Source organism: Macaca fascicularis, chromosome 15 (genome assembly GCF_037993035.2).
Source record: "Macaca fascicularis isolate 582-1 chromosome 15, T2T-MFA8v1.1".
Taxonomy (NCBI): Eukaryota; Metazoa; Chordata; class Mammalia; order Primates; family Cercopithecidae; genus Macaca; species Macaca fascicularis.
The window spans coordinates 59,807,493-59,833,299 of NC_088389.1; the positions used below are offsets into that span (position 1 = coordinate 59,807,493).

Below are 25,807 nucleotides of genomic sequence, written 5' to 3' on the forward strand. Positions count from 1 at the left end.
CCCCCCACACCCTACACATACCCAACACACACACACACCCCCCACACCCTACACATACCCAACACACACACACACACCCCCACACACCGCACACATACCCAACACACACACACACACCCCCCACACCCCACACATACCCCACACACACACACACACACACCCCACACACCCCACACATACCCAACACACACACACACCCCCCACACACCCCACACATACCCCACACACACACACCCCCCACACATACCCCACACACACACACCCCCCCCCACACCCCACACATACCCAACACATACATACGCCCCCCCACACACAGTCACACAAACTCACATTTACATGCACACCTACACTCACCCCCAGCAGAAAAACCTACCAATTTTAGGCCGGGCGCGGTGGCTCACGCCTGTAATTCCAGCACTTTGGGAGGCCGAGGTGAGTGGATCACGAGGTCAGGAGATGGAGACCATCCTGGCTAACGTGGTGAAACCCCGTCTCTACTAAAAATCCAAAAATTTAGCTGGGCAAGGTGGCGGGCGCCTGTAGTCCCAGCTACTCGGGAGGCTGAGGCAGGAGAATGGCGTGAACCCGGGAGGCGGAGCTTGCAGTGAGCCAAGATCGCGCCACTGCACTCCAGCCTGGGCGACAGAGCGAGACTCCGTCTCAAAAAAAAAAAAAAAAACCTGCCAATTTTTCCACATACTTAAAAAATCAACATTGGAAATGTTTAAAAAAAGAAAAGAGGCAGGGATGGCCCAGGGAGAAAGTTCTACATGCCAGCTTCTGGGAGCTGGGCAGAAGGTGGAAAGCACCCCTCCCTCAAAGGAGCACTGGCCGGGCCGGGCCTAGGAGCCCGTTCCAGCCACAGCGGTGGCAGGAATAAAAGGTCCAATCGACCCCGGCCGAGATCCCTGTGATGAGAGGCGAATCGCGTGGCCCTCTTCACATGCACCCACTGGACTCCACCCTCCCTGCCCAGGCTGTCTCCGCGCCCGGCCCTGACCGCCGTGGCCAGCCCTGCACAGGACGCAGAGAAGACTTGATTGTCAAGGTCTGGTCCAGGGTCAGAAACATACAGAGGAGCCCTGTCAAGTCTGGCCTTGTGCTAAGTCATCACTCTGTCTGTGTCAGAGGCGTGCAGGTGACAAAGAGAATCTGCGTTCTTAACCAGGCTGCTTCTAAGTTGAGAACCAAATGTTACTCTATTGTTTAAAATCCTTTAAGGCCTTGCTGCCCAAAGGGTGACCCCTGGATCAGCTCCTCACCTGGAACTGCTTAGAAATGCAGCATCCCAGGCCCCACCCGGGACTGCGCACCTGAATCTGCATTTTAACAAGCTCCCCAGGCAGTTCGTGCTCACGTTATCGAGTGAGAAACCACGCTGTCCTCTCACTTATCACACTTCAGCCTCTCTGGCCACATGAGGGTTCCTAAAATATACCGATGTCTTTGCATTTCAGGTTCTTTTCCCTTGCCATGCCCTCTACCATGTGTGTTCTTCCCCTAGCTTTTCACATGGCTGGCATTTCTCATCCACCAGGTCTCAGACTAAATGTCGCCACTGCAGAGTAGCCATCCCAGGCTACCTTATCTGAAACAACTTCCCCCATTAGCACCCCTCCAAGGACCCGTAGTTTCCTTTAGGAATATTTATCACCGCTTGTATTCAGAGCTGTACTGTGTGGTTTGTTGAATGCCTGTGTTGAACAGCCCCCATTCCACTGGAATGTACCCTCCAAGAAGGCAAGCACCATGTCAGTCTCATTCACCCTGTACCCCCGCACCAACATGGTGCATGACACACAGCAGGCATGTGACAAATCCTCATGGAGTTGATTTCAAACGAATGAATGTAGGACAAATACAGTCATGAAATGTAGGACAGATAGAGTCATCCCCCAATGACTCAGACTCCCATTAACTACACTGTAAATTAACCCATGGGCTCCCTTCACAAATGGGAAACTGAGGTCTAGAAAAGGGCAGGGATTAGCCCAAGATCACCCAGCAAGTCTGTAGCAGGACCAAGGCTTTTGACCTTTCCGGCCTCAACACCTCCACTCATGCTCCAAGTCCCTGCCTGTCAGTTTGTGCAGCCGGACAAAGCGGGATATTTGCAGGGGGCACTGACCTACATTGTGAGTAATTGCATTATGCAGAGGGACTTTCGGGCCAGCTGCTCTCCTTTTGCCGCACAGATGGGAGAGGCTTTCCCAGGCAGCTTCTGCGTGCCTCCTGCTGAGCAGCAGCCTGACCAGAAGTCAGGTGTGAGCACTTCCATCTTCTGGCCGTCCCAAACCGGTGTGGCCTCACTGCTGGACACGGTGCCCTGCCAGGCAGGAAAGAGCATTTTATCAGCCTGAGTTCAGCTCGCAGCACCAAAGCACAGCCTTCACCCTAAAGCTCTGGGGGCTTCAGGGGAAGCCACTATTGAATGTTTAACGATGAAGTTCTTCCTCCCTCAAAGAAGCACTTTGCAGTTTGTAGAACTGGTTACACCCACTGTCTCCTCCGATTTGACACAATGATGCGTGTGAGAGGAGGGCACATCAGGGAAGGCTCATGGTGAAGGAGGAAGGAGTGCTGCTTTGAGAGTCACACACCCCTGGGTTGAATCTCAGCCCCGAGACTTACTAGCTGGAGATCTTGGGCAAGTTACTTCATCTCTCTGTGCCTGTGTTTCCTCATCTGTGAAATAAGTATAACACCTTGTTGGATTTTTATGACTTAAACAAGATGATGGGTATAGAGTTCCCAACCCAGCAATGAGCACATTATTGTCACTCATGAGAAGGCAGCTCTTGGTGTCCTTATGGCTGATATTATCAGGTGAAGTCAGCCCCCTCTCTCTGAGGCTGCCTCTCATGAGAACTGTCCTGGTCTTACTGGAATGGGAGAGCCATGAGGACAAGGCTCCTGTCTATCCAGGTTATAGCTGCATGCCCCATGCCCAGAACAGTATCTGGCAAATGGTAGTGCTTAACAGTTATTCACTGAATGAATGAATGAATGAATGAATGAATGATTTCTTAGGCAATTGCCAAAGAGAGCAACAAGTAAGAAAGAAAAATAAAGAAAAAAAGCAGCCAGGCACAGTGGCTCACGCCCATAATCCCAGCACTTTGGGAGGCTGAGGCGGGCGGATCATCTGAGGACAGGAGTTCAAGACCAGTCTGACCAACATGGAGAAACCCAATCTCTACTAAAACAAAAATTAGCTGGGCATGGTGGTGCGCGCCTATAATCCCAGCTGTTTGGGAGGCTGAGGCAGGAGAATCGCTTGAACCCAGGAGGTGGAGGTTGCAGTGGGCCGAGATTGCACCATTGCACTCCAGCCTAGGGAACAAGAGTGAGACTCCGTCTCAAAAAAAAAACAATTGAAAATATTTGCAGGCCAGTTATCCAGAGCAAGACAAACATTCTTAGGGCAGTGCAAATGTTGTCCTGCAGAGAAGAAGCCAAAGCCTGGGCTTAGGCCCTGCCCCTGATGTCTGCAGGGTCAGCACCCTGTGCTCGCTGGCCCTGGCCTGCATGGACAGTCCACACTGGGAACAGACCGAGAGCAGTGCCCAAGTATAGCCTGAGTCCTTCCCCAGCAGCCCTCAGCAGCTGCTCCAAAAGTGGGGGAGTCCTCCATGGTGCTTGGAAATCTGGCCTCGTATAAGGCCAGTGGGTGCCTTCCAGAGGAGCCCAAGATGCTACTGACGGCTCCACCGTTTCCAGCCCCACCGAGCTATAGTAGTTCTGTGTCCCCAGCAGAGGGTAATCCACCACCACCAGGCTGGACCCTCCACATGGCTCTTCAGTGCCCTCTAGTGGTGCTTTGGTGCACGACAATGACAAGGAAGCACTGGGGGTTGGGGGGTGGGTAGCCCACCTGGCCCTGCAGGTTGCATGCTCAGGTGCATCTTTCCCCATGTGTGACTGCACAGACCACTGCGAACTCCAGGCCCAGGCAGAATCGGGATGGACTAGACAACACGCACAGCTTGTACAGTCTGCTTTGTGGTTCAGTACGGGAGTCACTTGATTTTCTTCCAGATGCCCATCCCCAGCCTCACAGGAACAGGAACCTCATCACCCCCAAAACTACCCCAACCCCTGCCACTGTGACCTGTGACCTGTGACAGGGAGATGGGGCTGCATAAGGACAACACTAGTGACCAGAAGATTTTTGCAGTTTATTTCTGGATCAGTGCCTGAGTATGGGGAAGGTGGGTGTGGGAGCAGCTCTGCCACCCCAGGACCACTGACTTCTCTGAACTCTCAGTGGGCCCGTGCTTGCTACCCTCCTGCCAGGACTGTGCTTGAAGTTGCTGAGATGGGTGCAGACCTGAAAGGCCAAAGATAAGAATTCAGATTTCAGGATTCAGAGAGGTCAGAGCAGTGAAGGTGGGGCTCGGGGGAAGGGGAGCAGCGAAGAGAAAGGCAAAGGTAGCCAGACTGGAATGCCAGCAGCACAAGAGGAAAGACTGGGCTAGCAGCAGTTCTTTGAAAACTACCTGATGGGTCTTGGTCAACCTGAAGGAACATATGAATCACTGGTGGCAGATTACATAGAAAGCCAAGGAGATCCAGAGCAAGAGGTCAGGCTGACTTGCTCAGCACCGCCTGGAGTGCTGAGCTCCATTCTCAGTGTGTAGGAGTGGTAAGTCTGTAGAGCAGTGGTAAACTCCAGCAGGTTGACCGGCAAGGAGGCCTTGTGGAGGACGGCACAGTGGTGTCCCCTCTCCATAGATCTTCCCTCCTGTGGAAGGTATGCAGACTCAAAGAGAGAGCTTGGAATTATTCTGGGGAACCCCAGGGGAGAGATGAGCCCCAGTAAGTGCAGGTCCGGGAGGAGAAGGCTGTGGCTCAGTGAAAGCACTGTGCACCACCTCACCAGGAGCAGGAGGGACGGGCTCCCTGCCACTGCAGTGTGTAAGCCAGACAAGCCTTGTCAGTTTCCTGTGACGAGCACTTCATCCCATTGAGCAATGCTGTATGACACAACTGATTTTCTCCACACCGAGAATCTAAGACTCCATCATAAATTACTGCTGTTCGTTGTAGAAGAAAAGACATGATCACTGTTAATGGGTTTGCCGTTCATGCATAACTGGAATGGGTCCGTGCTACTGCATTCTGATGTTGGTTTGATTGTCACACATTGGAGAAACTCAGATTCTGCTGCTAAGTCAGTTGGCCTTGGACCAAGCCGGTTCTGTCACCTTAATTAAACAATGAAAGGATGTCAGGAAATCCCCATTGCCCTTAATAAAATGCAGCCCAGCTCCTAAGTGGGTAGCAGTGGGGGGGAAATCTCTACCCCTGGCCACTCTGACTTTAGTTTATGGAGATCACCTCCCCTGGGGTGTTTCTCACGGCAGAGCCTTCAGGAAACCATGTTATCCCCTCTAGCACTCCAGCCCAAGTGTGGACTCAATGCACATGGACCCAAAGAGGTTGAGCTAAGGCTTTCTGTGGCTTGGGACAGCAAAAGGCAAATCAAGTCTGAGAGAACACACAGCAGGATGATCTGGTCAAAAAATGGCCTGAAGCTGCAGGTCCCACCCCTCCTAGCTCCTCCTGCTTCCACGTGGGAGCACCATCTTTCCCCCAGCTCACAGAAGCCCAGGTCACTGACTGCTTCAAAGGCCATGCCTGGAGAGCAAGACCAAAAAAAATAGCTTCCAAACCACACCTAAGATCTGCCTTCTACCCCTGGGTCCCATCAAAGTAACCCTTCTTCCTAGTGATGGACCCTGGGGATGCCCATGCCTTACCCTCAGGAGTGTGGCTTTACCCTGGGCCTCAACAGCACCACTCCATCAGAATATAACATCCTGAACACAGTTATTTGGTGATATACTCTCAGTGGCAAACAGATGGCAAAGGAATCTTCAATTTAGTAAGTTTGTGCTTGACAGTTGTATGGATGTATCAATTCTGCAACTATTTAGTGTCCTATGTAGGACTGAACAAATGAGTAAATATTTGATGTTGTTCGAAGGCAGGGATTCCACTATGGGAGAAGAGTGATGAAAATATGGAATGAGGAAGGCAAGCAAGAACTCGGCAGTGTTGGATCTTATCTAGACAGACAGACAGACAAGTAGGTAGGTAGGTAGATAGATAGATACATACATACATACATACATTATTTTAAAAAGAGCTTAGAAGTAGTGACAACTTAGGAACAGTGAGACCATCAAGTGCCTACATCTTGGTTTCTAAACAACATTCTCCACTAAAAAGAACAAGGACTCCTTGGAGAAATGGTTGATTGCAAGGCTGGGAGCAAGAAAAGTTCAAGGAGTGCTGGAATCATTACGCCAATAAGTAAGAAAGTGCTCAAAAAATTATGGTGATATGTGGAAAAAACATAGAAGGTAGCATGAAGTTGTTTTCCACTGGCCAAATCTGGAAAAATTTAAGCATCAACATGAATAAGACAGCAAAGGATTATAAGACATTGAATTAAACAGGAACGTATTAGGCCAGGCACAGTGGCTTACACTTGTAATCCCAGCAGTTTGGGAGGCCAAGACAGGCGGATCACCTGAGGTCGGCAGCTCAAGAACAGCCTGGGAAACCCCATCTCTAATAAAAATACAAAAATTAGCCAGGCATGGTAACAGGCGCCTGTAATCCCAGCTACTCAGGAGGCTGAGGCTTGAGAATTGCTTGAAACCAGGAAGCAGAGGTTGCGGTGAGTAGAGATCACGACATTGCACTCCAGCCTGGGTGACAGAGACTCTGTCTCAAAAAAAAGGAACATACTGATATACATAAATAAATGGGAGGAAAGGAAACCTCTTCTTTGCAGGAGAATGCCAAGTGTTTAAATAGAATGGTAGAATTGGAAAATCACCATTTTGCAGCTACCAAAGTAATAAATGACTCAGGTAAGAATTATCAATGGTTGCTGAAACCACCAAGTGAACGTCTGTGGGAGAACGGGATACTTACACAGTCTCAAAGTAGCTCCCACAGATTATTTATTAATTACAAAGGGGGAAATGGTACCTTTGAAATGGATATCTGACAGGCATCATGTCAACCAAGTGATCACAGATAACATCACAAAGTGCCAACGCGTCCCCCTGATGTGACTCTTACTTATGTAGGGTTCCTGCCAAGAATGCATAAAACCTGGATATAAAACATTCAGGCTAACCCAAATTGAGGGACTTCTACAAAATAACTGAACTAGATTTTTCAGAAACAATGACAGGAAAGACCAAAGTAGTCTGAAGAATTGTTTGAGATTAAAGGAAACCAAAGACACATAAGTGCAATAATGATCCTGGATTGGATCCTGCATTGGAAAAACCACAGTTGCTTTAAAGGACATTATTAAGCCAATTGGCAAAATGTGAAAATGGATAGTATATGAGATAATATACTGTATCAGTGTTAAATTTTCTGAATTTAGTAAGTGTATGTGATTGTGCAAGAGAATCCCTTGTTCTTAGGAAATATATGCTAGGATATTCAGGGGTGAAGGGTCAGGATATCTGCAATTTACTCTCGAATGGTTCAGAAAAAATTAATGTACCGTAGATATTGTTTCATTCCCTGGGTGTCTTTTTGTCTTGTTGCCACCATCTGGCCAATTATCTCCCAGAGTTTCCCAATTCAAGTTCCTGCCAGAGAGAATGTGCTCAGGAAGGATCCTCTCCATCAACCCTCATTAGGCAGAGCACGTTGTAGGAGGAAACTTCATAGGTATCTGACAAGCCTCTGGATTAGCTGCCTGGGGTCAGGTGCCCGTTCTTTGTTCAGTCAGCCTTGGCCAAGGATGAGTCATGTGGTTCATAACATGGCTGCCACTACTGCTTCAGCAATGGGGCTGTGGGCAAGAGGGTCTCCTCAGAAGGGTTTGGCAGGCCTCAGGCTCAGGCAGGCCAGTATATCCTGTATCTCCAGTTGCACAGAGGTAACCCCAGAGATACCTGAAGACCTCCTGACATAACTTTATACCTCATTCTCACCCTCAGTCTTTCAACAAATATTAGAGGTACCTGCATTGGGCCAGGTTTTGTGTTAGATCCTACGGGCACAGAAGTGACCCAGTTACTACCCTCAGGAGCTCTGACTCAAATTGGAGAGGCATGAATTATGCAGAGAACTGGAGTGCAGAGTTGAATTGCTACCAACAAACCGAAGGCAGTCAATGCTAGTTGAGGCCTGGGCTCCACACCTTAGGAACACAGAGATAGGGAGTCCAAATGGCCCACTGAACAGGGGCATTGGCTATGGCTCACAAGAGGGAAAAGGACTCTCAGATAAGGACCCTGTTGCTGGAAGAGTGTCCTGTGCCATCCCTGCAGTCTCTGTTTTCTCTTTGCACAGCCTGACCCAGCAGGACGGGATATCTCCATCCGCCCTCTCCTGGAGCACTGTGAGAACACCCACATGACCATCTGGCTTGGCATCGTCTATGCCTACAAGGGACTTCTCATGGTAGGTGCAGAGCAGGAGATGGAGTTGGGGGGGACACTTCTCTGTTGGGCCTCTGTCTCCCAGGGGCCTCCATCAATGTAAAAATAAACAGAGCCTCCATGACTAAGCAGTTACTCTCTGTGTACTCAGTGCCTGCCGCATGCTATCTCAGTTCCTGCAGCAACCCTATGAGATAGGTACAAGTAACATCCTTATTTCACTGATGACACTGAGGCTTGGTGTCTTGCCCAAGGTCACCCAGCTGGTAAGCGGCAGAGTCAAGATCTTAACCAGAGAGTAACCCAAAAACTTGTGGCTGTGCCTCACAGCTGTCACTGCACCGCTCCCGGGAAGAGCAGTCTGCTGACATCCAGTGCATGTTCATTTCCAGCATTTCAGCGGATCCTCTCTTAAGCCCATGGGAGGTGGGCGGGATCATCCCCATTTAATAGATGAGGAGGGTAAGCCTCGGAGAGGCTGAATGATTTGCCAAAAGCTACCTAGTAACCTCTAAACTCCAAACCCAGCACTCTTTCCACTTGACTCATCTTTTAAAATCAAAGATCATGCTAGGTGCTATGGCTCATGCTTGCAATCCCAGCACTTTGAGAGGCCGAGGTGGGTGGGTCACCTGAGGTCAGGAGTTCGAGACCAGCCTGGCCAGCATGGTGAAACCCCATCTCTACTAAAAATACAAAATTAGCTGGGTGTGGTTGCGGGCGCCTGTAATCCCAGTTACTCCGGAGGCTGAGGCAGGAGAATCACTTGAACCCGGGAGGCAGAGGTTGCAGTGAGCCGAGATCAGGCCATTTGCACTCCAGCCTAGGCAACAAGAGTGAAACTCCATCTCAAAAAAAAAAAAAAAAAAAAAAAATCAAAGATCACATACGGAGCCACGTTGTGATATGCCAACATGAGGGAGAACTTGAAAGGTCAGCCCCACCGTGTTTCAGCCCAGGTTGATCCTTGAATCTTCTCTCCTATATCCTATATGAACCATGCTTCCACTTAAAGCCCTCCAGTGACATGAAGCTGGTCACTGCACCATCCTCAGATCTTTCCACAGGGAGGTTAAGCCACCCTTCACCCCTGTGTGACCCCACTTAGAGGCCAAAAATGAAGCCTTCTCCAAAAGTCAAATAAACTGGAACCTCTCGTGCTGCTCAAATGCATTCTTACCTGTTGCCGCATCAGAGAAGTGTTAGTGATTGATCCCGTGTCCTTTGAGAGGCCATGCCAGAAGGGCATGTATGAGGACCCTAGGCAAAGATTGGTCCCCACTTCATACCAGTTGACACCCTTTTATGGTTTTCCATAGAAGTTTTTTGAGCTCCCATGCAAGCAACAGGACCACTGGGTTGCAATCTGAGCACAAGGTAATGACCCTGGGGGTGTCCACAGGAGGTACCCAATATAGAAATAGGAACTTAAGGACTGGCCAAAGTTCCTGGGTTTGGACAAGGACACATTCATAGTCACCAGAAGCTTGGAAGAGCTGTCAGCAATGGGTGGCACAGACCTGAGGGCAGAACCGTCAGCCCCAAGCAAAGTTGCTGGAAGGCAGACTCCATCTCCATGTAAAGATGGATTCTTATAACAGGGAGCACTGTCCACAGATGCCATGGAGCCCCTAAGAAGGACAAGCTCCCTGTCATGAGAAAGCATGTCGTGTCAATGACCTGCACTTCCCCCAGCCCTGGTTGAACAAAGAGTGAATCTAAACACTCTCCATGATCCTTCCAGCCTTGATGTTCCTTGATTCTGAGACTCATTCTGTGAAATTAGATTATGGTGACTCATATTGACATCTTTAAACTGGACTTATTTGTAATGTTTTGATCATTCATTATCTTCTCCCACCTACTTCCAAAGTGGTTGGAGATGAGAGATGACTGTATGTCTTCACATGAAGCTAACAGCTTCAGCCAGCTCATGTCAACAAAAGCTATATTTGATAGCGCAGATGCTTTACCATTTAGAATATGCAAGGAACGGTCCCCAGCCTCCTGGCCCTGAAGGTTTATGACTAAAATCCCACTGCCACCCCCCTACTCCTTCTATTTTAGAGCCACAGAATCTCAAGGCTGGGAGAAGCACACACAACCCTTTAGGTCCACCCCACTGTCAAATGTTTTGGCCCCAAGCCCCAGCCCACCCTGAGCTTCCCCCAAAGCATTCATTCACTAACTGCTTCTATACCTCTAGTGATGGAGTGCTCACCCTCTTCAAAGGAGCCTGTGCCATTCATGGATAATGTGTTAGTTTCCTTTGGCTGTCATAACGAATTACCACAAAACAGTGGCTTACAAAACAAACAAATGTATTCTTTCCTACTTGTGGAGGCCAGAGGTCCAAAATCCAGACAGTTGTGTTCCCTCTGAAGGCTGCAGGGGAGCATCCTTCCTTGCCTCTTCCGGCACCTGATGGTTCCAGGCATGCCTTGGCTTGTGACTGCATGACTCTAGTTTCCACCTCCGTCTCCACGTGGCCTTCTCTTCTTCTCCCCAATGGTCTCCTTTATGTGTCCCTTATAAGGACACTTGTCATTGGATTTGGGGCCCTTCCAGATAATCCAGGATGATCTCATCTCAAGATCCTTCATTATATCTGCAAATACCCTTTTTCCAAATAAGGTCACATTCATGGTTTTCAGGAATTAAGATATGGGCCATCTTTTAGGGCCATCATTCAACCCACAGATGGAGTGCTTTTCTAGAAAGTTTTTCCTAATCCTCAGCAGAAATCTTCCTCAGTGTAACTTATACCCATGAACCCTCAATCTACTATTTGAGGGCCTAAGAACAAGTTACTTTGTGTTTCCTCCTGACACTCTTTAGAGATTTACAGCCAACCACTAGGTCCCCAGGGTAGCCCACATTTATTGTGGGGACCCTCACAGTGGCTTGGTGGCCCATCGGTAGCATGGCTGATAGGAGGGCACACTGACTCTTGGTCAGAGAGACCAAGTCCTGGCGCCCATCCAGCCCTGATATTCACGCTGTGGGACCCCAAGCAGGTCACCTCTCCTGGCCAAGCCTCTGCTTCTTCCTTTGCAAGATGGCACAGCTACCATGGGATCACAGTGGGTCGTGGGTAAAGGAACCAATACAGAACAGGCTTTCAATGGCTGTTGGTTTTCTTCTCTCACTCAGTATCTGGTTCCTGGGCTCCTGGTTCCCTATTTTATTTTATTTTTTTTTTTTTTGAGACAGAGTCTCACTCACTTTGTCACCCAGGCTAGATTGAGTGCAGTGGCACAATCTCTGCTCACTGCAACCTCTGCCTCCCGGGTTCAAGCAATTCTCCTGCCTCAGCCTCCCAAGTAGCTGAAATTACAGGCATGCACCACCACGCTCAGCTAGTTTTTATATTTTTAGTAGTATTGGAGTTTCACCACATTGCCCAGGTTGGTCTCAAACTCGTGACCTCAGGTAATCCACCTATCTTGGCCTCTCAAAGTACTGGGATTATAGGTGTGAGCCACCGTGCCTGGCCTGGTTCCCCATTTTAAAAGGAATTTTTAAAAAGGAATAAATCGGGCTGTGAGATAACACATTTAGAGAAAGGATAAAGGACAAGGGAGAGGAAAATAATCATGGTTGTATAAAATAAGATCAATTACAAATAGCTTTGAACTTACCTTGGTGCAGAACATTTCAGTCTACAGAGTGCTTTGACATCCATCCTCCCATTTCATCCACACAGAAACCCTGTGACATTGGTATTATTATTATTATTATTCCCCCCAGTCCACAGACATTGAAAGTGAGGTCCTGAGAGGTGAAGTGACTTGCCCAGGTCACCCAGCCAACGGATGGCAGAGTAGTTTCCATATCCCCCGGCCTTGTGTCCAGCCCCGCTTCTACCACACAGCACTATGCGGCCATCAAATCTCTAAACACAGGTCCTCGGTGTGACGTTAAATGATTCATGCAGCTGTCAGACGCCTGAAGCTGTCCTGCTGAAGCCACACGGAAGAGGTGCCTTTGTCAGAAGGCCCCTTGGAGGGCCGCACTAAAGCAGAGGTTCCTGTACCAGTCAACTCTCTTGGCTCTTCCTCCTGCCCGCCACACCACCATTCTGCCCTACACCCACCTGCACTGTCCCTGCAGCCCACCCTCCCCTTAGACCACCCATAAGGGTTAAACCCTCGACACCCTGCTTCAGATCACAGCTGGCCTCTACTCTGTCCATTTCTGTCGAGACATCTATTGGTTACGAGTAGAGCTACAAGTCACAGAAAAACCCAAAATAATAATGGTTGAAGAGACAGGAAATGTTCCTCTCAGGTAAACCTAGTCCAGAAGTAAGCAATCTAGGGCTGGGGTAAGGCTCCCAGAATCTCAGCTCTTTGTATCTTGCAGCCCCCACATCATCATTACACAGGTTCCACATCATAGCCTTGTGATCTAAGACAGATGCTGAAGCTCCACCCATCACACTCCACTCCAGCTGTTAGGAAGGAGGAAAAGCAACACCTCTTCCCTTTAAAGACGCTTCCCAGAACATGTGCACACCACTGCTATTTACAGGCATTGTCAGAAGCTAGTAACACACCACGCCTAGCCTCTAGGGCAGCTGGAAAATGTAGTCTCTATTCTGGGCGTCCATGTGCACTTGAGGACAATAGAAGTCTCAGACACAAGGGATCTGCTTAGTTTAATAGAAAAAAGACTGGAGTGAATTTCTAAAAACACAGCCCATTTTTGCTACCATATTGCTGTGTGACCTTGGGCAGACCTCTTCACCCCTTCTGGGCCTTAGTATTCCCTAGAGAGTGAGGAAGAAGGTTGAGATCTTATCTGAAGTCCCCTTCCACAGTGGCCTCGGGCAGGTCTGTGCATGAACCAGTCATAGGGGTGCAGGAGAACTGGACAGCTGTCACATCCCCAATCTGCATTTGCTTGGCGGGACTCAGCAGGGTCACAAGTGGAGACAGATGGTGACATCCAGAAGACCTGGCTGACAGCAAGGCCCCCCACCCTCCCTCCCTGCAGCCCACCTCCTGAGTAACCCTCCACTCCACAGCTTCTCAGAGCAGCGGGTGTGTGCCGCCCCTTGGTAACGATCATCTCCCCTTTCTGTTCACCATTTCAGTTGTTCGGTTGTTTCTTAGCTTGGGAGACCCGCAACGTCAGCATCCCTGCACTCAACGACAGCAAGTACATTGGGATGAGCGTCTACAACGTGGGGATCATGTGCATCATCGGGGCCGCTGTCTCCTTCCTGACCCGGGACCAGCCCAACGTGCAGTTCTGCATCGTGGCTCTGGTCATCATCTTCTGCAGCACCATCACCCTCTGCCTGGTGTTTGTGCCGAAGGTACGGGTGCTGGCCCCACCACCTGGCCTCTGCCCTCCGACTCCAGCACAGGGGCATTGCTGGCTTTTCTCCATTCTCTAAAAGGTTTACCCATTCCTTTTTTATGATGAAGACAATTCACATTATAGAAAGTTCAGAAAATGCAGAGGAATAAAGGCCAGGTTTCTCAGAAATCTCCCTTTGTCCCACCACCCAATGATTCACCCAGTGATTATTTAATCACTGGTCATGTTTTGTTGGGGTGTTCTTTACTGTTAATGTTTTTGATGTGTTTCCTTCCAGCCTTTTTCTTAATAGCTAGGAGATAATGCTTTTTTTGTTTGTTTTTTTGTTTGTTTTCTCACTCTGCCACCCAGGCTGGAGTGCAGTGATGCAGTCTCGGCCTACTGCAACCTCAACCTCGCGGGATCAAATGATTCTCTTGCCTCAGCCTTCCAAGTAGCTGGGACCACAGGCATCACCACCACGCTTAGCTAATTTTTTAATTTTTTTATAGAGACGGGGTCTCCCTGTGTTGCCCAAGCTGGTCTTGGACTCCTGGGCTCAAGCAATCCTCTGGCCTTGGCCTCCCAAAGTGCTGAGATTACAGGCATAAGCCACCTCGCCAAAAAAAATCACCGTTTTTAGTAGCCACTTACGTGTTCCATTTATTTGAAGGGCTGACCTTCAGGACCACCTTGAAGAGAGATTTTTCTTCTTCTTCTTCTTCTTCTTTTTTATTTATTTATTTATTTATTTTGAGACACAGTTTCGCTCTTGTTGCTGAGGCTGGATTGTAATGGCACATTCTTGACTCATTGCAACCTCCACCTCCCAGGTTCAAGCAATTCTCCTGCCTCAGCCTCCTGAGTAGCTGGGATTACAGGTGCACGCCACCACACCCAGCTAAATTTGTATTTTTAGTAGAAACAGGGTTTCACCATGTTGGCCAGGCTGGTCTGGAACTCCTGACCTCAGGTGATCCACCCTCCTCGGCCTCCCAAAGTGCTGGGATTACATGCATGAGCCACAGCACCCGACAGAGAGATTTTTCAAATATCATCCTACCTCGCAGTGGGCGGGTGAGCCAGAGGCCTTTCTTCTCAGGAGCCCCTGCAGTAGGGTGATCTGTGTCGAGGGAAGCCTGACCTCAGTGGGTCTCAAAAGTAAAGGAAGGTGGCTGGGTGTAGTGGCTCGTGCCTGTAATCCCAGCACTTTGGGAAACCAAGGCAGGAGGATCACTTGAGGCCAGGAGTTCAAGACCAGCCTGAGCAACATGGTGACACCCCCTCTCTACTAAAAATACAAAACAAAATAGCCAGGTGTGGTGGTGCGCACCTGTAGTCCCGGCTACTCAGGAGGCTGAAGTAGGAAGATCACTTGAGCCTGGAGGAGCAGAGGTTGTGGTGAGCTGAGATTGTGCCACTGCACTCTAGCCTTGGTGACAGAGTGAGACCCTTTACCACCCCCCCCAAAAAGGAAAGAACAGGACACAGAGTTACAAAACTGGGCGGGGGTTACTGACCCAAGTGGGAGGCATCTGCCTCAGAACAGGGGAGAGGAAAGATCACCTGGGTCCACTTCAGCAAACAGGCTACCCATGGTGCCTCCATCCTCCTGGGCATGCAGTCAGCCCCCAGGCACTGTGAGCTCTGCACTGGAACACCTCTGGTGTACACGCATTAGTCGTTCACACCCGCCCAGACTCCAGGGCAACGCCATGACTTCCCTGCCGGCACTCTGACATTCTTTCCATCCTGTAAAAGAGGCCCAATGATCTCTAAGCCAAGCTTCAGTTGTGGCACTCTGCTCCGTCACACTCAATAGCTCCTCATTGTCCTCCTGGCTCTAGGATCAAGTTTCTGATGTTGGGCTGGCTCTCAGTACCCTCGGGTCTCCTCTAGTCTCCCCAGAGAACCCTGTCCACCACCCAACCTGCCCTTACCCTGCCGTTTCCCCCAGGCTTCCCTGCATTGGCAGATGCCAGTTCTTCCCTTGGAGTTCCCTTCCCCCCACCATCCCTCCAGACTGTCCTCAGAGCCCAGCAGGCCATGGCACTGTGGTAGGCTGTCCCTGATACCCGCTGGCCTGGTGAAGATTGAGTCCTTCCTTCATCCCCAGCCCACGCCTCTGGACCATGAGGTCCCAGTGAGCAGGGGCCATGGGTCACTCCACTCCTGCTTTCCAGAGCTGAGCCCAGAGCCTGCCTCGATCAGAGATGTTTCTAGAATAAGCTGGTAAGATCAGGGTCAAGTGGCAACTTTTGTTTTCTATATAAAATGTCTTTGGATGCAGCTAAGTGATGCCCAGACTCCTAACTCACGGAAACTGAGATAATAACCATGTGTTGTTTTAAGCTGCTGAAAAACAAGCTTTTGTCAATGACACAGCTTGTTACCAGCCTGCTTCTAGAACTCATCAATGGTTTAACAAACAGAGGCCTTTGCTCTCCTCTATCTCTTTGTTGTCACAGCTGTTGCCCTTGGGGCTTATTTTTTCCACAAGGAGCAAGGCCTAAGGCAACTTGCTAGGCAGCTGAAGCGAGGCCTCAGGGGCCCTGGTTGGGACGCAGGTGGCATCAGGGTCAGGAGACTAGACTCTTAGTGACCAGGAAGGACACAGAGGCATGGTGAGGGGAAGGGGCCTGCCCAACGTCACATACAAGCAAGTGGCAGAGTCTGGCCTGAGCCTAGGTCTCCTGACTTCCAGCCTGTGGCCTTCCTGGGGCCTCTTGTCGCCTCCAGAGCAGGATTTGCTGGGAGAGTCTGCCATGTGGGATGGGAGGAAGGACCCAGGGCTCTCTCTTCAACCCTGCCCCCACCTTTGTCCTTTCAGCTCATCACCCTGCGAACAAACCCAGATGCAGCAACGCAGAACAGGCGATTCCAGTTCACTCAGAATCAGAAGAAAGAAGATTCTAAAACGTCCACCTCGGTCACCAGTGTGAACCAAGCCAGCACATCCCGCCTGGAGGGCCTACAGTCAGAAAACCATCGCCTGCGAATGAAGATCACAGAGGTACCTCCCTCCGCATCGAGTAGCTGGGCCCCGTCTGCCACTGAAGCCCCTCTGACCCCGTGCAGGGACTCTCAGGCTCCTCTAGACCATCCCTGCAGCATGACCCGGCAGTGTCATCAGCTGCAGTTACAGCTGCGAGAGCCAGGGGTGACATAAGCCGCACAGAGGCGTTTGTCAGAATCCGACATGAGCTCATTGGCCACCTCGCCCAGGCTCTTGGAGGCCAGCACCACCTGATTCAAGCCATCCCCAGACAGAAAGGAACTCAGAGAGATTTGTGAGCTTCCGGATTATTGTAGCTTCCTACGTTAGTGTCTCTTTGGTGTCTCTCTTTGTGTCTCTCTCCCTCTCAGTTTTTCACTCTCCCAGCACAACCCAGCAACCACCACATCTATATGATGTACAAGAGAAGAGAAAGTGAAAAGAAACTTTTCAAGACAGAGTGCCGCAGACCTCGCCTTTGTCCTAAGGGTTCTCAACTGGTTCTTGAATATTCCAGAGAGACCATAGCCAGATTGCCTTGTGCCCAAGCCTTGTAGACCAGGGAAGGGAAAACAAATTACCTCCCCCCCTCTACCCCTCCCTTTGGGTTGGAGGTATGCCTGGACCCATGCTCTGTAGGCTGTGTATTGCTTTAATAGAGGAATTCTGATTAGGGAGGGGGACAGGAAAGGGACCAAGGAAAGTACATTGGTTATGATGCTGGCTAAACAAGGCCCCAAAATAAAGTGGCCCAAAGAAAATATGTTTATTTCCCTTTTACCAAATGGCCATGAAGAGAGAGGTCCCAGGTGGGGCAGCTCTGCTCCCCAAGGTCATTGCTGGGCTTGGTTCCTGCCCTCTGGTTTCCCCAACTCTCTAGGCTGTTCTCCTCATTCATAGTGGGAGAGCTGGGTGGATGGCATGTCTGGTTCACAGTGTCAGGAGGGGAAGAGATAGAAAGTCCACATGAGGGACTGCCTCTTAAGCAGTAACACCAAAAATTATGCACATTTTGGTTCTGCCCTAGTCACATCAGCAAAAACTGATAAGAGCACACCCAGTGACAGAGAAGGCTGGGAAACATCATCTCTAGCTGGACAGCTGCAAGGAAGAAGTGAGACATACGGTTGCCAGATTAGATACAGGATGCCCAGTTAAATTCAAACTTCAGTTCAACAACCAGTCATATTTTCAGTAAAAGTATAGCCCGAATAATACTGGGATATAATTATACTGAAAAAGAACTCGTTATCCAAAACTCAAATTTGACTGGACATTCTGGGTTTTTATTTGCTAGATCTGGCAGCCCTTTGGGGGGCTCACAGAATTCTGCCACAGAGAGCCACCACACAGTTGTCTGCGCACCTAAAGATGACTGCTTTAGGATGGGGCAACCCACCAGCAGCTGCCAGAGCAAACTAAGAAGGGTTTCTGTCCCCCAAAGCCTATTACGGGCTGTTTCCCTATCAGGCCTCTCATGATGAGCACTACCACGTCACTGCGCATTTTGCTTCTACTTGCACACTTCAGCATGGAAGAGTTCACTCACGTTAGGAAACCCAAGCCACTGTTTAAAACTCTAAATTGTTGCGTTATTTTTCCTGGAAATGAATCACAATCTGGCCTCCTGTTGTCCCCACCCTTTGATCCTACTCCTGCCATTTAAGTCACATAAAAAAGAGTATCTCTCTCCCTCCTCCTCCACATGAAAACGTATTAAACAATTTCATGGCTGTATTCCTGACATCAGAACAGCATCCGATAATTTATCAGATCTCCTCCCTTATACTACAGCAGGATGCTGTTTGGAAAAATCCTCTAACCATGTTTTTCCTGTGCTCTTGCACCAATACAACAGTCAACACAGAAGACTTCTGTGACCAAATGCACCCGCTGGGCGCCTCCGGTTCAATTCCAATACTACGGATCTAGAGATAGCTTCAGATCCCACAGGTTGAGGGCTCAGTCCCCAAGGCTCCCCCTGACCCCCACCCCACCCTCAGATACCAGCCACAAGTCAGACCTCTGGAACTTCTGACCAACCAGCTTCAAGCTGGGACTCCCAGGATCCCACTTTGGGTTGAATTACTTTGCTAGAGGGGCTCCCGGAACCCAGGGAAACACATTTACCAGCTTATTACCAAGGACGCGAATGAAAAGATGCACAGAGCAAGGGATGGGTGAAAGGGTGTGGAGCTTCCCTGCCTCCCTGGGCCCCACGCTCCAGGAATCTTCACGTGTTCAGCTACCCGGAAGCTCTTCATACCCTGTTCTTTTGAGTTTTTATGCAGGCTTCATTACACGAGGCATGATTGACAACTGTGTAGAAATGTGATTGGACAAAAACGCATGATCTAAACCCAGCAAGGTCTGTCTGTTCAGACTTTTCTTGGCCTCTCTGTAGCATTCTTTCCTCCAGGGTATGGGCAGGACTCTCTCTGTGATAAAGGTCTTTTGACCTACAATCAGATTAGAGTCCTGCCTTGAGCAGGTGAGAAAGGACAGGAGAAGGTCAGAGAGCATGATTCTGTTTCATGAGGCCTGCTCCTGAGGCCTAAAATGCCCCAACATTACAACAAAAGACTGTTACAAGAGATACAGGAGCCAGGAATCATGGATGAAAGCCATTATATGTATACAGATATGGTAATATCACAGATGTTCACCACCCACCCCGACTACCACCCCCCACAACTACCAACACTCATATTGCCCAGGTTTCTCTGGGGCTGAATTGCCCCAGGACTTGCACCTGATTTTTATATAACCTGGGAATGGGCCAGGTGCCGTGGCTCACACCTGTAATCCCAATGCTTTGGGAAGCCAAAGTGGGAGGATCGCTTGAGCCCAGGAGTTCAAGACCGGCCTGGGCAACATAGAGAAACCTTGTCTCTAAAAATAAAAACGTGGGGATGACTGGGACCCATCCTGATTAACTCCTCTGAGTGAGTCCCTGCAAGTCAGGGTCTCCGTGATAGCGTGAGGCTCAGAGCTTGCGAGCCCTGCATGTCTGTCCTCCCCACTGTGGGTCCTATTAAGTATCAATAATAGTAATTATAAGTCCAGGCACAGTAGCTCATGCCTGTAAACCCAGCACTTTGGGAGGCCAAAGTGGGAGGATTGCTTGAGCTCAGGAGTTCAAGACCGGCCTGAGGAACATAGAGAGACCCCATCTCTACCAAAAAAAAAAATAGCCAGGCGTGGCGGCCTGCACCTGTAGTCCCAGCTACTCGGGAGGGTGAGGTGGGAGGATGGCTTGAGCCTAGGAGGTCAAGGCTACAGTAAACTGTAATTGCACCACTGCACTCTGATCTGGGTGACAGAGTGAGACCCTGTAATAATAGTAATATTATTAGAGTAGCAGGTTGCCCTTATTATGTGTCAGGCACTGGGCTAAACCTTCCATGTATTATCTCGTTTAATCTTCACAACCTCCCCCTGAAGTAGGTACTATTATTACCCCATTCTACAGAAAAAGAAATAGAGACTGGGTTCTCACAAGCCGGGAGAACCTCACTGTAAGTAAGGGGCAGCCTTGGGTTTGCATGAGGCCTGCGCAGAGCCTGAGCTCTTACGCTCTCCCTGCCCTACCTCCCTGGGCTTGCTTGTCTGCTTCATCAAGGCCCAAGCCTACACTGAACACATAATTGCAAAGCCCAGGTCCCTGTCATCATAGCTTCTCCTTGAACAAAGAGCTGTCAGGGTCCTTCTGCCTCTCCATACCAAGATGCAATAACCCCTCTGATTCTCAGGGCACTCCTGAATACAGGTAAAGGCCCAGCCCTGTGACCTACCTTTTAGCCCTAGTGGCCTAGCTACCAGGGCTGGGCCAGGGACCCTGACTCAACTGGAACCTTTGTCTTCTAGCTGGATAAAGATTTGGAAGAGGTCACCATGCAGCTGCAGGACACACCAGAAAAGACCACCTACATTAAACAGAACCACTACCAAGAGCTCAATGACATCCTCAACCTGGGAAACTTCACTGAGAGCACAGGTAAGAGAGCCAAGGCCCCAGAATGTGGTAGGGACCTTGGTTTCAAACACCAGCTGTTCATCTTCCATTTTTTAGGGGAAGAAACTGAGGTTCAAACAGGGCACGGGACTCAGACACACAGAGCTGGCACACCTGGAACCTCTGTCTGCTGACCACAGTTCACTGTCTGCTTTGAGCCCCACCCTGCCTAGGCCTGGGGCTTCGATTTCCCATCCCTCGGCTTCCAGCTCCACACCTACACACTGGGGCCAACATTCCCAGTGTCCTGACTGGGGGCAGACACATTTTGTTTTCCCTTTTGTTCTTAGTGAATAGTTTACCCTTTCTTCCCTGAACAGTATTTCACGGTTTCAAATATACCTCATCAATGTGCAAGAAAAGAATGGTCAGTTAGTTAGGATAGGATGCTCAATCTCACCACCCACTTGGGAATTGCAAGCTATACAATAACACAAACCTGCCAGGCGCAATGGCTCACACCTGTAATCCCGGCATATTGGGAGGCCAAGGCTAGAGAATCGCTTGAGTCCAGGAATTTTAGATCAGCCTGGACAACATAGCAAGACCCCATCTCTACAAAAATAAATTTTAAAAAACACACACACAAAAAAAAATTTTTGCCTACCTTTTGGAAAAAATTTAAAAGGTTACCAGAATGGGTAAGAGTATTTGGAAATGAGCATTCTCCTGCGATGCATTAGAAGTCAGCCTGGCACTGTCTAAATGCTCCATGTTAAACCTCTTGACCTAGCAGTTCTACTAGCAGGAACCTGCCCCTCGCAAATACTCCCAGGTGTGCAGAGAAGAACACAGAGATGTTCCTCACAATGCTGTCTGTAGGTGAGAAAAACTGGAATTAACTTAAATGTTCATTATTTGGGGGTGGTTTCATTAATTAAGATATAGCCAAACAGGGTACATTTTATAGCTATTAAAAAGTGAGGTGAGTCTATTTGTGCCGATATGGAAACATCTCCAGGTGAAAAAAGCAAGATGAAAGCCAACATTATGATTATGGGACACACAAATGCATATACGTGTGTGTGAATGCATTTTTTAAAAGGTTTAGAAAAACAAACACCAAATTGCTAACAGTATTGACTCGTGTGAAAAGAAATGGTATTGTGGAAAGTGAGTGAGAAGGGACTATTTTACATTACCCTTTTTTTTTTTATTTTTATGTTTTTTTTACTTTTTTAAGATGGAGTCTCACTCTGTCGCTCAGGCTGGAGTGCAGTGGCATGATCTCAGCTCACTGCAACCTCTGCCTCCCAGGTTCAAGCAATTCTCCTGCATCAGCCTCCTGAGTAGCTGGGATGACAGGTGCCCACCACCACACCCAGCTAATGTTTGTACTTTTTTTTTTTTTTTATAGAGACAGGGTTTCACCATGTTGGCCAGGCTGGTCTCAAACTCCTGACCTCAAGTGATTTGCCCGCCTCAGCCTCCCAAAGTGCTGGGATTACAGGCATTAGCCACAACACCCGGCCACATTACCTTTTTTATGTTTCTCTATGGCTTGGTTTTTTCCATTAGCATGTATTCATCAATTTGTTATAACATTAGTTTAAATCAAGGAAAAATCTTTGTTTCTTTTAATTAATTTATTTATTTATTGAGACGGAGTTTCGCTCTTGTTGCCCAGGCTGGAGGGCAATGGCACGATCTCGGCTCACTGCAACCTCTGCCTCCCAAGTTCAAGCGATTCTCCTGCCTCAGCCTCCCAAGTAGCTGGGATTACAGGTGCCTGCCACTGCACCCAGCTAATTTTTTTGTACTTTTAGTAGAGATGGGGTTTCACCATGTTGGCCAGGCTGGTCTCAAACTCCTGACCTCAGGTGATCCACCCACCTCAGCCTCCCAAAGTGCTGGGATTACAGGCATGAACCACCATGCCCGGCCTTTTATTCTTATTATATAAGTAATAAGTGGTCTTATTTCAGTAGCAATATTCTGTAATTAATATTATGTAACATGGTTATTACAAAAATGTTTAAATTGAGATAATAAAGAAATTACAAGAATAAAAATTACTTTTAATAACTTTAGTATCTGGTAAAAGTGGGAATTTTAAATTTGTGGGAGAAAAGGAATTATTTAATAAATTTCATTGGGATAAATGGGTAGGCATCTGGAGGAGAATAAGGTAGATCCTAAACTCACACCTACACAAAAATTAATTCCGATGAATAAAAGATTTAAATATAAAAAGTGAAAACATGAAAGTACTAGAAGAAACCAAAGTAAAATTTTAAAAAAATCTCAGAGAGAGGAGGACCTGTCTCAGTTTGATGCAAAACAGAAATCACAAAAGGAAAGGTTGATAAATTTAGGTACAAAAAGCATTTCTTTCATAATGCAAAAGCCATGATAAGTATAGCCAAAAAATCAAACAAAGCCAAAAATTAACTCAGATAACAAGCTTATGCCCTTATATATAAGGAGAAATGATATGCAGTAATACAAAAAGTATGTATCATTATATACCAATTAGTAAGAAAAAGACCAACATCTCAAAAGAAAAATGAGCAAAAGAGAGTTCTCATAAAAGGAACTGGAAATCGTTCTTACACTTATGAAAAGATGATCAATCTCATTCTTTATTAAAGGAATGCAAATTAAATCTGCAATGAGATACCATTTTTGCCTCAAAGACTGGCACAGATCAGAGATCAAAAAGCTGCTCAGAGTGCCAGGAAACAGGTTATGAGAGAGGCAGTCTCAAATGTTGCTGGTTGAAACAGAAATCATTCAGACCCAGCAATCCCACTTTTGGGATTTATTCTCCATGCCTTAGTCTGTTTGTGCTGCTATAACGCAATACTGCAGACTTGGTAATTTATAAATAACAGAAATGTATTTCTTACAGTTCTGGAGGCTGGGGAGTCCTAAATCTAGGTGCCAGTAGGTTCAGTGTCTGGGGAGGGTCCGGCCTCCACTTCTGAGATGGCACCTGAATTGCTGCATCCTCTGGAGGGGAGGAACTCTGCATCTTCACATGGCAGAAGGAGCGGAGGAAGGGGCAAACCCACTTTCTCAAGCCCTTTTATAAAGGCCCTAACCTCATCCATGCGGGCTCCGCCTTCACAACTTAATTACCTCCTAAAGGCCCCACTTCTTAACACTATCACATTCTTCATTCAGTTTCAACACATGAATTTGGGGGGACACGTTCAGACCATAGCAGTATGATATACAGTCGATTCTGCTGATTTACAGTAGCGGTAGTTGTGTTCTTTCTGTAAAGCCTCCATCAACAGTGGATTGTGAATACTGAACCATTGCTCCTATACAGGATTAGGTCCCTGGGAGTCTCTCACAGGCTGACATCACAAGCTGACATTTTTGTCCACCAATCAATATATAATTCTGTTGTATGCGTATTTCTGTTTAAAGACATCTTATTTAGGCTGGGCGCAGTGACTCAAGCCTGTAATCCCAGCATTTTGGGAGGCCGAGGTGGGCGGATCACGAGGTCAAGAGATTGAGACCATCCTGGCCAACATGGTGAAACCCCGTCTCTACTAAAAATACAAAAATTAACTGGGCATGATAGCACGTGCCTGTAGTCCCAGCTACTCGGGAGGCTGAGGCAGGAGAATCGCATGAACCCGGGAGGTGGAGGTTGCAGTGAGCCGAGATCGCACCACGGCACTCCACCTGGAGACAGAGTGAGATTCCGTCTCAAAAAAAAAAAAGACATCTTTTTAAATATATATGAGTTAATTAGCATTGCACTCATGGCCAACAGCACTATAGCTCATGCCTGATGGAAGCTTATCTAACGCATGTATTTTCTCTCCATAAGGCACATCATAGCCCTCTTGTGCTTAGGGACACTAGCTAGCACTTCGGCGCTGTGCTTGGGGGCCATTTTCAACAGCAAACTCACCAACACACAGCACAAAATGTGAAAAACATGTCACTAAATAAACCTCCAGGAAGATACTTATTTACAATATAAGAGCTAAGCGCTAAGGCAGTGCATCACCTTGTTCAACCTCAGCTGGGAACGCGTGTATCAGGCAACTCACATTTCCCACACTGTGCATGTCAGCAAATGACCACAAAAGCATTAAAATATTGATTTGGGGATTACAGATAAATTTAAGTGAGAAGGAGGTCACAAATACAAAATTCATGAATAATGAGGAGCAGCTGTACTCACGTAGATGCAAAATGACATACATATAAGGTTGCCCACTGAAGCAAAAACAAAGACACCAGTGCTCCCTTCCAGATCACATGAATCCAAATCTCGGGTGGGAACCTGATTTTTATATTTCTTTAAATCTCCTTGTATGGTCCTGAAGCACAAAGAGGGTTGAGAGAATTTAAATCACCATGTTTTGTGGCTACACAATATTATTTTGAATGGAGATCCTATAACTTATGTAACTAATCCATTATTACCAGACAAATTCAGATTAGTTCCAACATTTTAATATTATAAATGATAGTTTGAGGCTGGGCACAGTGGTTCACACCTATAATCCTAGCACTTTGGGAGGCTGAGGCAGGTGGATCACCTGAGGTCAGGAGTTCGAGACCACCCTAACCAATATGGTGAAACCCCGTCCCTACTAAAAATACAAAAAATTAGCTGGGCATGGTGGCATGCACCTGTAGTCCTAGCTGCTCAGGGCTGAGACAGGAGATTGCTTAATCCTGGGAGGTGGAGTTTGCAGTGAGCCAAGATAATGCCACTGGTGGCACGATTCTGAGTGACAGAGTGAGACTCCATCTAAAAAAAAAAAAAAAAAGATGCCAAGGTTGAACATCTTGTATATATCTTTGCATAGATCCTTAATTATTTCCTTAGGATAATTTCAAGAAGTAGAAATTCCGGGTAAAAAATAGGTCCTTTTATGGTGTTTGACACAGATCAACAGTGCCCACCAGTAAGATTATGTCCATTTATTCTCCCACCAGCAGTTTACTGACTTCTTTCTCTTTGCAATCTTTGCTGCGCTATGAAAAATACACCTTGGAGGTTTTTTCTTTGTCATTACATCCCTATGTGCCCATGGAAAAGAATGTTAGAACCTCCTGTTTCTAAGTTATGTTTCCTACATTAGTCGACTT

General features: G+C 48.0%; 1 protein-coding gene across 2 annotated transcripts in view; it reads left to right on the forward strand.

The window, feature by feature from the left end:
* Positions 1–25,807, forward strand: part of GABBR2 (gamma-aminobutyric acid type B receptor subunit 2) — a 417,858-nt gene that overhangs the window by 386,696 nt on the left and 5,355 nt on the right. For both annotated transcript variants that reach the window (XM_005581209.5, XM_065530287.2), the window contains exons 14-17: positions 8,335–8,445; positions 13,522–13,746; positions 16,561–16,743; positions 20,593–20,722. In XM_005581209.5, coding sequence (XP_005581266.2) covers positions 8,335–8,445; positions 13,522–13,746; positions 16,561–16,743; positions 20,593–20,722 — 649 coding nt within the window. The remainder of the gene's footprint in view (positions 1–8,334; positions 8,446–13,521; positions 13,747–16,560; positions 16,744–20,592; positions 20,723–25,807) is intronic.